The sequence below is a fragment of the Heteronotia binoei genome, chromosome 21 (genome assembly GCF_032191835.1).
Source record: "Heteronotia binoei isolate CCM8104 ecotype False Entrance Well chromosome 21, APGP_CSIRO_Hbin_v1, whole genome shotgun sequence".
Classification (NCBI taxonomy): Eukaryota; Metazoa; Chordata; class Lepidosauria; order Squamata; family Gekkonidae; genus Heteronotia; species Heteronotia binoei.
Window position 1 is genome coordinate 54,411,724 of NC_083243.1, and position 14,602 is coordinate 54,426,325.

Genomic DNA, 14,602 nt, shown 5'->3' on the forward strand with positions numbered 1-14,602 from the left:
ACATTAAATAAAGTACATGTGGTTGAAAATAAAGAGAGAGATCAAGATTCCATTATTAATAAATTGCAGGAGAAAGTAGTTCTGCAGGACTGTAAGTTAATGGAAGACCAGATACGTCTGAGAGGAGTACCTGAAAACGAAGGATCTGATTTAAGGACATATATAATAAGAATCATTGCTGAGTTTCTGGAGATGGACCCTGATGAATCTAACTATTTTTATGACTATATATATAGAGTCAATTCATTGTTTGCCAAGAAAAATAAATTACCAAGAGATGTGGTAATAAGATTTATGTCAAGAGATATGGTGGGAAAGAACTTAAGTAAACAATTTGAAAAAACATTGGAAGTTGATGAAAGCAGAGTAAGAATCATGAAAGAGTTGCCAAGAAAGGCTATAAATAACAGAAGATTGTATAAAAAACTAACTGACAAGCTGCGGGAGAACCAAGTGAGATACAGATGGATATTGCCAGAAGGTCTAAGTTTTGAATATGGAGGAAAGAGGATTACAATTACAAATGTACAAGAACTGAGGAGGTTTTTTGAAGAAAATAGGGGTTTGGGGGATACAGAATAAAAGAAGAATCGCTATGGATTACAAATTAATATCTTGGAACATAAATGGACTAAATTCACTGCAGAAAAGAGAGGCTACATTTCATTGGATCAAGAATCAAAAATGTAGTATAATTTGTTTACAAGAAGGACATATTAAACAAGTGGATTATAAATTTTTATGGAATAAACAATTGGGTAAAGAATTGTTTTCATTGGCTAAGGAGAAAAAAAGGGGAGTGATTTTCTATATTAAACAAGAATTAGATCCAAAGTTGATTTTTAAGGACAATGATGGAAGGTATTTAGCTGTGGATGTGATGTTGAATGACAAAAAGACTTTGTTAATGGGACTGTATGCCCCAAACGGGGCAAGACTCTTTCTTTAAAGATATTGGGCAACAATTAGACCAAGTGACTTATGAACAAATAATGGTAATGGGAAACTTCAATAGAACAATTATAAATACTTTGGATAGATCAGGAAAAAGAAATAATGAGGGGAAATTACCAATGAAAATTTGGAAGATATATGGAGGAAATTTAATCCTAAAGTGCGTGATTATACTTTCTTTTCAGCTAGGCATAACTCTTTTTCAAGAATTGATATACTATGGACTACAAAAGATCTTGGACTTATGACAAAAAAATAGAGATTCTTCCTAAAGTTGGGACTGACCACAATCCATTTATGTGGTCGGCAAAAAGTATGAAAAAGACTAGGAGATGGAGAATAAATGAAGATTTGCTACAAAAAACAGAGATAGTGGCGTCTCTAGAAAAAGAAACTAAAGTTTTCTTTCAGAAAAATGAAAAGGAGGACATTCAATTCCAAACTGTGTGGGATGCGTACAAAGCAGTAATGAAAGGTATTTTAATCACAATGAATAACAAAGATAAGAGAGCCAAAGAGAAACAAATGCTGAACATTCAAAAAGAGATTGGAAAAAAAGAAAAGGAACTTTAAAAAAGACGGGGGGAAAGGACGATAATAAGGGAGATTACAATATTGCAGAATCAACTGAGATATTTGTTAAACAAAGAGGCAGAATGGAATCTCAAGAGACTGCAACAGAAATCCTTTGAAGAAGCAAATAAGCCTGGAAAATACTTGGCTTGGAAAATTAAAAAAAAAGGGAAAATAAATTTATTAATAAAATTGTATCGGGAGGCAAAGAAATTGTTGACCAAGAAGGAATTAAAAGGGAATTTTATAAATACTATGCTAAGTTATTTCATTGTCAAAAGGTGGAGAAAAGAAAAATATATGAATATTTACCGAAAATTCAAGTAAAACCCTTAACAGAAAATATGGAAAAGGTCTTAAATGAACCAATTGAGAAAACTGAAGTTGAAGCTGCAATAAATTCAATGAAAATGGGAAAGGCACCAGGTCCAGACAGTTTTACAGCAAAATTTTATAAAGTCCTCGTAGAGATGTTAGTACCAAAACTTCAGAAGCTGATGAATATTATAAGGATTGATGGGAAAATACAAAATACATGGAAGGAAGCAGTAATTTCGTTGATACCGAAAGAGACGCTACAAATGTTAAAAACTATAGACCAATTTCATTACTTAACAATGACTACAAAATATATGCTAGGATACTAGCAGAACGACTCAAACAGCATTTGAATAATTTCACTAAAGCAGGATTTCTTCCCAGGAGACAAATCAGAGATAATATTAGAACTGTTATAGATATTGTTGAATATTATGAGAAACATCCTGAAAAAGAAATGGCATTATTCTTTGCAGATGCAGAGAAGGCTTTTGATAATGTGAATTGGGACTTTATGTTTGCAGTGATGGAGAAATTGGGATTAGGAGTATAAGAATGGTTAAGGCAATATATACTGAACAACAAGCAAGACTCTGTATAAATTTGACGGAAAAAATGGTAGTTAGCAAAGGAACAAGACAAGGTTGCCCTCTATCTTCATTGATATTTATAATGACTTTAGAGATTTTGCTTATGCAAATACAAGAAGATAAGGAAATAGAGGGACTGAAATTAAAAGGTTTTTCAAGTACAGAGCATTTGCTGACGATGTAATGTTTATAAACGAAAATCCCATATATGTAACACCATTGCTGCTTCGTAAAATACAAGAATATGGAGAATTGGCTGGTTTCTATGTAAATAAAGAAAAATCAAAAATGTTGTGTAAAAATATGACGAAGAGCCAACAGGAAGAATTACAAAGGGTAACAGAATGTGAAGTTGCGGTGAAAGTAAAATATTTAGGCGTGGCAATTACCATGAAAAATATAGACTTGTATAAAAATAATTATGAGAAGCTTTGGCGTAAAATTGATGAAGAAGTAATTAAATGGATTTAATTAAATGGAATAAATCTATGCTGGGCAGAATTGCTGCAATCAACATGAATGTTCTACCAGGAATGATGTTCCTATTTCAAACAATTCCAATTGTGAAGGACAATAAACAATTTAGTAAATGGCAAAGGAAAATCTCAGAATTCGTATGGGCCAGGAAAAAAACAAGAATTAAAATGAAAATTTTAACTGATGCAAAAAAAAAGGGGAGGTTTTCAATTGCCGAATTTAAAATTGTACCATGATGCAGTATGTTTGGTGTGGATTAAAGAATGGATAACATTATTAAACAAGAAATTATTGGCTCTAGGTCATGGAAATGTTTTTGGTTGGCATGCTTATATGTATTATGGGAAAAACAAGATGGATGTTTTTTTTTCACATCACTATATTAGAAGAAACTTGTTAAATACCTGGTCAAAATATAAAAAATATGGAGATGAGAGAAAGCCCTTATAGATTGTGCCAACAGACGTAATAAAGCTATCATTAGATACTGAAGATGAGATGCGGTTAACATTTAAACAATTATTAAAAATAAATGGAGGAAAAGTGGAATTAAAATTGGTTGAAGAACTACAGTATAAATATAATTGGTTTCAATTGCAACAAATTAAAAGTTTGCTAGAACAGGATATCAAAAATAAAGGTATAAGATTAGAACAAACAGAATTGGAAAGAATGCTGTTGGGGGAAAATGAAAAGTTGATTTCAAGAACTTACAAATTATTATTGAAATGGTTTATGAAAGATGAAGTAATAAAATCTCAAATGATAAAATGGGCAATTAATTTTACCAAAGAAATAAAGATGGAATCATGGGAGTATCTATGGAAGAACTCTATGAGAATATCGACGTTATAATATCAAAGAAAATTGCTTTAAAATGCTATATAGGTGGTATATGACACCTAAGAAATGGGCAAAAATGAATAACCAAGTTTCAGATAGATGTTGGAAATGTAAAAAAACATGAAGGTTCTTTCTACCATATGTGGTGGACTTGTGAAAAGGCAAGACAATTTTGGCAAATGATTCAGAAAGAAATGTCAATAATTTTAGGCTATGACGTTAAGAGGTCTCCAGATATTTTTTTGTTGGGAATACAAATGGAAAATTTTCTGAAACATGACAGAACGATTGTATGGTACCTGCTTTCAGCTGCAAAGACATTATATGCGCAGTCATGGAAGCAAAATAAAATACCAAAAAAGGGGATTGGATTTTGAAAGTATTGTCTTGGAGTGAAATGGACAACCTCACAAGAATCTTAAAAGATTATAATTTGGAGAATTTTAAAAGTGAATTGAAGAAATTTCAAAAATATGTGGAAAAATACTGGAAGGTAAAGGGACATTTATTGATTTTTGACAGCAGTTGAAATCCTGTGGACTAATGGACTAAAAATACAAAGGAATAATTTTCTTTGGGTTTTTTTTACTGTGTGATTTGTATTTTTTTATCTTCTTTGATAAAGGTTAAAAGATAAGAGTAAGGATGGACTATAATGAATTTATAGGGTTTGGTTTTTTCTTTAGTTTCTATTTTTTTATGTTGGTTATAAGGTTTTTAATATGAAGATTCTAGGATTAGAATTACCTTGTTTTTCTTTAGTAAATTTAGTAAACACTGGCGGGGGTCATGAAAGGATGGGAGGAGAGGAGGGAAGGGAAAAAATGTAATGTATTGGTGTTAATTTCATATTAATTTTTTAAGAGTATTACAACAATATATTGCAAAATAAAAATTGTTTTACACTAAAATGTGGAAGGAGTCCATGAATACAAAGCCAAATGAGGACAAAAACCATTAATGATTGTAAAATGGTGACCGGTAATGTATGTTTGGTACTAATTCAAAATGAATGAATACAGGAAGGAGGAATTCAAAACAAAGACCAAAATTCAGCTGCGCTGGAAATTGGTTCTTAAAGGAACATTTTGTATTGATCATTTATTGTTGTTTATATTGGATTACGATTCTTGTGAGTCACTCTGAAAGCCAATTTTGGGCAGAATAAATATATACAATTAATTAGTTTTAAAAAAACTGGATGAATTTACAGTTTCTAAGTCATTTACCGGGAGAAGAGCAATCGGTCCAGATGGAAGGAATCTTTGCCATGCTACATTGTTATCTGTTGCCTGCAGCATGAGAGAACCAAAAGACAAATGAATGCTGTTACTTTTCTCTCATTTGTTTCGTGTGTTTAAAAGCTGAAACCCAGAAAAGAATCTAGAAAATAAGTTACCTCAGACAAGTGAAGAGTAGCCACCACTGCTGACTGATCATACTGATATTGAATATTCTGAATTCCAGCTGCTTTCCGGACCATGGAATTCTGCCCATCTGCACCAATCTGCCAAGAGGAAAGCAGTTGAAATGAACCAGATCAAAAATTAATAAAATCAACTCCTCCAGGTCTCATTATCCATAAAGGACAGATAAATGCATATAATACCTTCATGACATGAGGATTCCATTGCCACAGATCCCTGGTGTCAGCTGCGGAAAGGGTTGGCTTTTTCAGTAGGTTGCTAGAGGATGGCTTGGAAAAGCCAGTTGGTTTAGATTCCTCACCCTCTTCAAGGAAGGTGTTAGAATAGTAACAGTTAGATATTAGTGTTTATACTTTGTTGTGCCCTCTTTGTGATTTATCTGCCTTCCTCTCTTCTCCCTTCCTCTCTTTGGTGTGGAGTTTGTCTCAACTGGCTGTTCAAGAGGCACAACCTCTATATAAAGAAAGGAAGCTGAGGAAAGTAGGGATACATTTGGCATAAATCACAGGGAGGGAAGAAATCCAAAGTGTGCCCACTCCTATAAGTAAAAAAATATATGGTGGTAGCAGATAAGTTTGCCCATCCTGGAGCCTGAAGGGATTATGGGGTGGGGCAGGTTATAGGCTACCAGAGGGACAACCCCTCTGAAAGGTGGTGCTATGTGCCAGGCTATGGCTTGAGAATAAGGTTGTTATACCTCTGCATTTGGATACTTGGAAAAAAATCATTTTTCTTATATCCCAGTTCTAGCAATATTTCATAGTGAACATATGACCACAGCTGTAAACTGGATCCAGTTTTTTCCTGTATTCCCTCCGCCCAGAAGCTGTTTCCAGACCCAGGAAATGTTATTGCCACTGTCATGGGACAGATATGAACTTACAGCCATGTGAGATAGAAAGCTGCAGTGTTGCAGGTCCTACAATCCCATCAATAAACTTTCCTGAAGTCAGAAAACGTTATGGAAGGAGAGGAGGATGTGACAGAAATCCTAACACCTTACTAGGGCACGAACACCATCTCAAGTGTCCGGGATCTTGGGCCTTGGAGGTTCCACTAGATTTACCCATTCTCTTCCGTTACACATTAGACCATCCTGGCAGACTTCAACCCTTTTGGACAAAGGACAGTCTTGTTTGGACCAGACAACCCATTTGTCATGGAAGTTCAGAGCCTTTACCAGATACTTGATGTAGGTGGAACTGTATTTTATATGGCTCTCATTGATTAAGTGTTACCCCAAGCATCACAGATGGAGCTTTGCATGGGATTCACTAAAGTGGCTTATCACTCATAGGCAGACTCAGGTCCAATTCCATTGACCATAAATTCCTGGACACTTGGGATTTTCCTTTGTCTTCAGTTTTCAGTCCTCTGCAGAAACTGAGTCCACAGGAGGTTGGGTAGGATTTAACAACCCCTTCAACCTCTTGTTACTGCAAGGAACTCTGTACATGTTCTAAGGAACCTGCTACAGTGTAGGTAACAAGTCTTTAGCTCAGCTAGTTCAACAGTATTGCTTTTCATTTGAACATCTCTGAGGTGTTGTTGCTGTGTTTTTTCCATAATTTGTTTTTGCTCCTTTCCTACCCCATTCTGAATCCAAACACCCTTTTCCTCCTCCCTCCCCACTTTTTTACAGGAATGCTTTTTATAAAGACACTAGGAACAAGGCCTGTTTTGGAGTAAAATACAATGGGCTCCAGAAAGAAGCTCTGGATGAGTGTCCCCCCTTGCTGTCTTCCCACCCACCCAAGTGAAGGCATTCACTCCCCTTCCCACCTCAAGGGGAGCTGATCTCTGCCATCTGAAGAACAGTTGTAATTCTGAGTGATCTCCAGCCCTCACCTGGAGATTGGCAACAGTGGTTTCCCAGGAAGAAATTACATTGTATCTGTTTGAGGTTCCACCCCTCCTCAAACCCCACCCTCATCCCTTATATCTCCAGGAATTTCCTAACCGTTGGCAACCCTATCTCCTTCCCTTTATCTGCCCCACTGACTTCAGCTTTCCATTGCCTTCCCCCTCCCTGCAGCCTCTACATAGGAAAAGGACAGTTTTTCTCCACAGTGTGTGTGTGGGGGGGGGACCAAAACAGCTTACATCATTAACCTCTCCCTTCTTTGATCTGAACCCTATGAGGTTAGGCTGGAAGTCTGTTGACTGGTCTGAAATCACCCAGTCAGCTTCCACAGGAAGAACCTGTGTCTGGCAGACCCTGCTCTGAAGTCCTAACTCCTATGCCCTCCTCAAACTCCACCACAGAATCTCCAGGAATTTCCCACCAACCTGGAACTGGCAGCCATAGTCAGGACTGGCTCCAGTGAATTCTGCCTTAGAGGCCTTTAATGATACCTTAAAGACCAACAGTCTGTCTCTGATAATGCTGTTGGTCTTAAGCACAGGACTTCAATCTCTCTGTGTGTCTCACTTTCCCGCCATATCTCTCTTTGTATCTGGTCTGTTGTCACAGGACGCCATTTTTCCCCTTCCCAGAGGAGGATAGGGAGGAGTCCTCAGCCAATCAAAGGAAGCCTTCATCTGAATGCTACCCTCCTCCTCCTTCCCTCAGCCAACTGAGGAAAGGGCTTCTTTCTCTCCTCTGTGAATCAGTGCAACAAGAGGCTCAGCCAATGGGAGAGTAGGGATAGCCAGTAACTGGCAGAACTAAGGTTGGTTGCCTTTTACTGACAAAGTCAACTTTGCTGGCTAGCAACAACCACTCAGGTGGGAGAGAGGATCGGACTCAACCAATGGCACACAAGTACTCTTGATTGATAGTTTGACAGGCCAAAGGTTGATGCACCAGTCCCACCCAGTTACCCATCAGGTTGCTTGGTTTTGCCAAGATGAGTTTTTATTATTTTATAGATTTCATAAAGTTTTTTCCCCACAATGCAGTTTGTTTCTTTGGGATAATTTTCTTAATCTCCACGCGGTAGAATGCATGGCTGTTTCTACCCAGTCACTTCATTCTTGCTCTAGTACTGCTGGAAGAGTGCCTTTTCAGGTTAGTCCAGATGTTCTCAGGTGCTCCTAAGCTGTGGCTATACATTATCAGTGTATTTTCCAGGAAACCCTTGTTCTAAGGGAGTTTCTCCGCAAGAAAACACAATTTTCCTTGATCTGCATGCTTGTGAATTGAGGCATGCAGTGGCTCCAACCCATTGTATCCAAGTATAACTACAATGAGCATATTTTTTAACCTCTAACCACTCCAACTCACCTTTTAGTTCCTTCACGTTGAGTTATACCACATGAGATTAGAACCAAATCCAGCAGAAAGGACTTGGCAAAGGGTGGTGCCTGATCAAACAGAAAATAAAGGCTTAGTTACCAGCAGTTTGGTCTGAAGTCTGCGTCCATCTGCTAAATCAATTTCAACCCAAGGGCTTGCATCACAGGTCTGATAGGGAAGGGGCCAGGTGTACCCAACTGCTCTGCTCCTGTAGAGAACTTCCACTCGGTCTGATGGGGATACAATATATCAGTGTCACCAAATAAAAGTTTTTTAAAATTAAAACCAGTCAAAGTCTAGGCATAACAATGCACTAGCAATGAATTCCCATATTTAAATAATTCCATGACAGTCAATAAAGTATTTTCCAATTTTTAAATGTGAACAACTCTAAAAGGGAAAAAGGACTGTCCCGCGCTCAGAAGGATCTGACCAAAATCCACTCAATCCACATTCCCAAATTATGTGATAGACCTAAATTTCTCAATGTCTCATAGATGTCTAGGATTCTACTTTTCTTGTTCAATGAAAACTCTTGAAGAGAATTCAAGATTAGGAAAGAAGCCACTACCTGACATGGCATCCAGTTGTTTGGTTAGAGCAGACATGATAACGTCATTCTCTACTATATATCCCATGTCTTCCAGATTATCTTTATCAAAGATTATCATGGCTTCAGAACAAGCATCCCACACCTGTAAAAAGAAAAACACTACTAACTGCATCTAGGAATATACAGACACAAACAGAAAGATGTGCTCCTCACAGCAATTTCCACTGGTGAAATTCAGTGACTAAATCTCTAATAAGTACAGAATTAAAGAATACACCCAAGTATATCTGAAAACTAAAAAGCTAGAAAATACAAAAATTAGCATATGATTCATTTGCTAGACATTTGACAGATAAAAACCAAATGTATCCATTATAACTTGGCTAGCATTACAGAGCAATCTTAGAATGTTATCAACGTTTCTTAAATTCTAGTCAATAGCCTAGGAATCTGGTCAAGTTGCTTGGTGGAGTAATATGTATTGCACAGATGCCTGACCTTGTCCTACATGCTTATCAGATTTAGCTAGAGAATTCTGAATGACTGGATCAAATAAGTAGTGAATGCTTCAGAGGCAGTACCAGTGCCTTGAATAAGTGCCTCCTCCTAATGAAGCCTTCCCAAATGATTAATGACATGATCAAGTATCAGGCACTGGCAAATATCTCTTTTGGGGGCAAGGTGCTGAAACAAGAGGTAGTTGTGGAATTCTTGGATGAGACAGATAATTTAGACTCATTTCAATCCAGTCTCTTGCTTGGTTTTGAAACTGAAACTGCCTTGGTTGCCCTGACTAATGAACTTTTTCTTTTACTTCATATTATGTAAATGATCTGTGTTAAGTTTTTATAAAATATTATAACATTTTGGAAAAAAAATTAATTTTTTTAAAACACTTGAAGAATGAAGAGTAACCCTGTTACTTCTGGGCCAATCAGGTATTTTCCTTATCATCAACCACTCTATTTTTCAAGACTTGCTAGAAAAGAGAGTATGAGTTGTATTGTGCTCTCATCGTTCTGATCCTAACTGTTTGACTGGTTCTAGAATGCAGTGCTGAGAAACACCTCCTTGGTTCTTGTGATATTGAGCCCCACTGGACTGTATCGTCCCCCATACAGTTTAATGTCTACATGAAACTGGGAGTCATCCAGAGATTTGGTATAAAGTATCACACAAGCCAAATAACCATCTGGAAGCACTGAGTTTTATCCCACTCATGAGGGAAAGAATTTACTTTATAACCTGCACATTTACTTTATTATTTATTTATTTATTACGTTAAGCTTATAACCCGCCCTCTCCACAAGCGGACTCAGGGCGGCTCACAACATCACATCACTTCCATTAAAAACCAATAAAACATATAAAACATAATTACATATTTAAATTATTTAAAACATTTCACGGTGCTGTATTAATACAGTACAGTATAGCGGTTCTGAAAGTTCGATGGTTACCATTGGTACTCTGCATGGTGCTCTATATGATGTCCAGTGGCAGCTCTCTCTCGGTTAAATGTCGAAGGCCTGTGGGAACAATTCGGTCTTACAGGCCCTGCGGAATGTAGATAAATCCCGCAGGGCCCTTATGACCTCTGGGAGAGCGTTCCAGAGTTCTGGGCTGCCACCAAGAAGGCCCTGGCTCGTGTCGTATGCAACCTGGCTTCTTTTGGTCCAGGGATGGACAATAGATTTTTTGTCCCTGAACGCAATGCTCTCTGGCGAATATGCGGAGAAAGGCGGTCCCGCAGATAGACAGGTCCCTGGCCACAAAGGGCTTTAAAGGTCCTTTACAACCTGCTTTGTCTGTTTACTTTGCAACATTTACTTTACAACCTGCTTTGTCTGTTACAAAGCAATGTATTAATCATTAAGCCACAAGGCTGTTTTGAGATGCTTATTCTCTCTAATAATCTCTAACAGGTAACCAGTCCTCTGACTGAAGAGAGGACAGAACTTTATTTATTCCAGGTGTCAAATGAAAACCTTGTATCTCAGCCAAAGACCATTCAATGTTACCATTTAAGATTTTTATTTAAAAAGCAGTCTATTCACTTTTGAAATAATTAAACATAAAAGAATTACAATGAAATCAAAAGCATACATGAAATCTATCTTAAATTTAAAAGATGAAACACAATTTCTAATAGTTTCACTGCAACCCATATCTGACAGATTCAGGGGTTTTAGGGTGCAGCTACCTTAAAAACTACCGTCCTGCAGATCTCTGAAGAAGTCCTCGGGTTCTCCACAAGGAAGAACAAGGACTGGTTTGATGAGAACAATCAAGAGATCCAAGAATTACTGGCAAAAAAGAGATCTGCCTACCAAGCACATCTTGCTCAGCCCTCCTGTCCTGGGAAAAAAGCAACCTTTCGCGCTGCATGTAGCAACCTCCAGCGCAAGCTTCGAGACATTCAGAACGAGTGGTGGACCAAGCTTGCAGAGAGAACCCAGCTGTGTGCAGACACTGGTGATTTAAGAGGGTTCTACGAAGCCCTGAAGGCAGTATATGGTCCATCATATCAGGCTCAGAGTCCCTTGCATAGTGCAGACGGCCAAGTGCTCCTCACAGACAAGGCATCCATACTGAACCGGTGGTCAGAGTATTTTCAGGTTCTCTTCAGTGCCAACCGCGTAGTTCAAGATTCAGCAATCCACCTCACCCCACTTCAACCGGTGAAAACAGAGTTGGATGAGATCCCCACCCTAGAAGAGACTGTTAAAGCCATCAAGCAACTGAAAAGTGGCAAGGCAGCAGGAGTTGATGGAATTCCACCAGAGATCTGGAAGCATGGGGGCACAGTACTACATAGCTCACTTCACAAAGTACTTGTCACCTGCTGGGAACAAGGCAAATTACCACAGGACTTTCGCGATGCAATCATCATCACCCTATACAAAAACAAAGGGGAAAAGTCAGACTGCTCCAACTACCGGGGGATAACCCTGCTCTCCATCGCAGGCAAAATCCTTGCCAGAATACTCCTGAACAGACTGGTGCCCACCATTGCAGAAGAACTCCTCCCAGAGAGCCAGTGCGGCTTCAGAGCTAACAGGAGCACCACCGACATGGTATTTGTTCTCAGGCAGCTCCAAGAGAAATGCAGGGAACAGAACAAGGGTCTGTATGTGACTTTTGTCGACCTTACCAAAGCTTTCGATACCGTTAGCAGGAAAGGCCTGTGGCAAATCTTGGAACGTTTAGGATGTCCCCCAAGGTTCCTCAGCATGATCATCCAGCTACACGAAGACCAGCGAGGCCAAGTCAGACACTGCAACGACCTCTCGGAGCCCTTCCCAATAGGCACAGCTGTAAAGCAAGGCTGCGTTCTCGCGCCAACTCTCTTTACGATCTTCTTTAGCATGATGCTTCAAAGAGCCGCAGTAGATCTAGATGAGGACGATGGTGTCTACATCCGCTATCGCACCGATGGCAGCCTGTTCAACCTGAGGCGACTAAAGGCACACTCCAAGACAATGGAAAAACTCATCCGAGAGCTACTGTTTGCTGATGCTGCACTCGTCTCCCACTCGGTATCAGCTCTGCAGCATATGACGTCCTGCTTTGCAGAGGCTGCCAAGCTATTCGGCCTAGAAGTTAGTCTGAAGAAGACAGAAGTTCTCCACCAGCCTGCACCCCAGGAAGATTATCACCCTCCCTGCATCACTGTGGGTGAATCAGTTCTGAAGACAGTCCAGCAGTTCAGCTACCTGGGGTGCATCATCTCCTCAGATGCCAAGATCGACAAGGAGATTGACAACAGGCTGGCAAAGGCAAACCGTGCATTTGGCCGACTGCACAAAAGAGTGTGGAGCAACAAGCATCTGAAAAAAGGCACAAAGATCAATGTTTACAAAGCGGTTGTGATGACAACCCTCATCTATGGCTCCGAATCGTGGGTTTTATACCGTCATCACCTGCGACTCCTTGAGCGCTTTCATCAGCGCTGCCTTCGCACCATCCTCAACATCCACTGGAGTGACTTTGTGACCAACACTGAAGTCCTCAAGCGGGCAGACGCAGCTGCGCTGGGCAGGGCATATTTCTAGGATGGAAAACCACCGCCTTCCCAAGATTGCCCTGTATGGCGAACTCTCCACCGGCCATCGAAATAGAGGGGCACCAAAGAAGAGGTACAAGGACTCCTTGAAGAAATCCCTTAGCACCTGTCACATCAACCATCACCAGTGGTCTGACCTAGCCTCAGATCGCAAAGCATGGAGGCACACCATCCACCAGGCTGTCTCTTCCTTTGAGAACACACGCATAGCTGGTCTTGAGGACAAAAGGAGATTGAGGAAGAATCGCACTGCTACTGTTGGAGCAAGAATCTACATAAACCCAGTCTGACAGCTACAGTATGACAGCTGGTGATCTAGCTGCCAGGCTAGGTCACAGTGACCTGATCAGCAGACCGGCTTGAGCCGGCAGAAGCCAAGTGATGCAATCTGCTGAGTCAGCACGGCCAGGATTGGCTGCTTGGACTATATATGATCTGTGTGTGCATCACACAGGTCTCTCCCTGTGAGATGGTGGTTAGGCGAAGCACTTTGTCCGTGGAGGTGATATTGTATAGACTGCACAAGAGAGCACTTGTTGTGTATATATGTTAATACACCTTTTGGCACTAGTTGCACGTGTCTGCCTGATTTTCTTTCCTGAAGCCCTGTGTCGGGCAAGTCATCTCCCTCACTCTGCTACTCCCGCTCCGACAGGGTTATGGGCCCAGCACGCTTCCGCTGCGCGGAGGAGAGAGTTGAGAGTTGAGCTGACTGTGAGTTTGGAAAGAGCCGGAGGCGAGGAACGCCGGTGAAGGACACAGAAGCACCACCGTTCTCTGTTTGAGAGCCAGAGGGACGTCGGCAGCCAGCTGTGAGGAGGAGTCGGCACGATGGCTCAGCAACAGCTTGGAGTAGCCGTTGAGAAGCTCACCTCAGCCAACTACGCGGTGTGGAGCCTGAGAATGCAACACTACCTCAAGCGTGAAGGGCAATGGCTGTTCGTGAGTAACCCCCCTGCTGACTTATCCCCTGCCGAGACTGTGTTATCGGATAAGGCACTGGCCAACATAGTGCTATCTATAGGAGATGACCAGCTGGTTTATGTGCGAGGGAAGGACACTCCCAAGGCTGCCTGGGACGCGTTGAGTGCGGTGCATGTTAGCACCACTGCTGGTTCCCTCATGGCCTTGACAAGGAGGATGTTCCGCACCGTTATGCCGGCTGGAGGGTGTGTGAAAGATCACATCAAACGGCTAACGGACTGTTTCGTTGAGCTGGAGGCAAGAGGCAAGACTGTAGCTCCAGACGACAGAGTGTACATTTTGCTGTCGTCGTTGCCACCTGAGTACACTCCCCTGATAACTTCTCTGGAGACGGTGGACGTAGCGACCCTGACCATGGAATACGTCTGTGCCCACCTGCTTGACTTCCAAGAGAGAATTGCGGCCGTGAGCTGTCCGGGGGTGTCGGCCGGGCAGCGTGCTGTTATCGGTGTGTCCGGGAAGACAGCCAAGAATGAGCCAGCTTTTGCTGCTGGCAGGCGTCCGAAGGTGGAGGAAGTGGAGCCGACTGCGTTTGCAGTCCGTCGCTGCTATGGATGCGGGTCGTCGCAGCACCTGCTC

The 14,602-nt window shown here is 40.7% G+C and overlaps 1 protein-coding gene across 1 annotated transcript in view; it reads right to left on the reverse strand.

The window, feature by feature from the left end:
* The window catches only part of COQ6 (coenzyme Q6, monooxygenase), a 33,055-nt gene that overhangs the window by 9,509 nt on the left and 8,944 nt on the right, over positions 1–14,602 (reverse strand). The window contains exons 4-7 of the mRNA XM_060262240.1: positions 8,992–9,115; positions 8,520–8,650; positions 5,155–5,262; positions 4,985–5,047 (exon numbers count right to left, since the gene is read on the reverse strand). Of these exons, the coding sequence (XP_060118223.1) occupies positions 4,985–5,047; positions 5,155–5,262; positions 8,520–8,650; positions 8,992–9,115 (426 nt within the window). The remainder of the gene's footprint in view (positions 1–4,984; positions 5,048–5,154; positions 5,263–8,519; positions 8,651–8,991; positions 9,116–14,602) is intronic.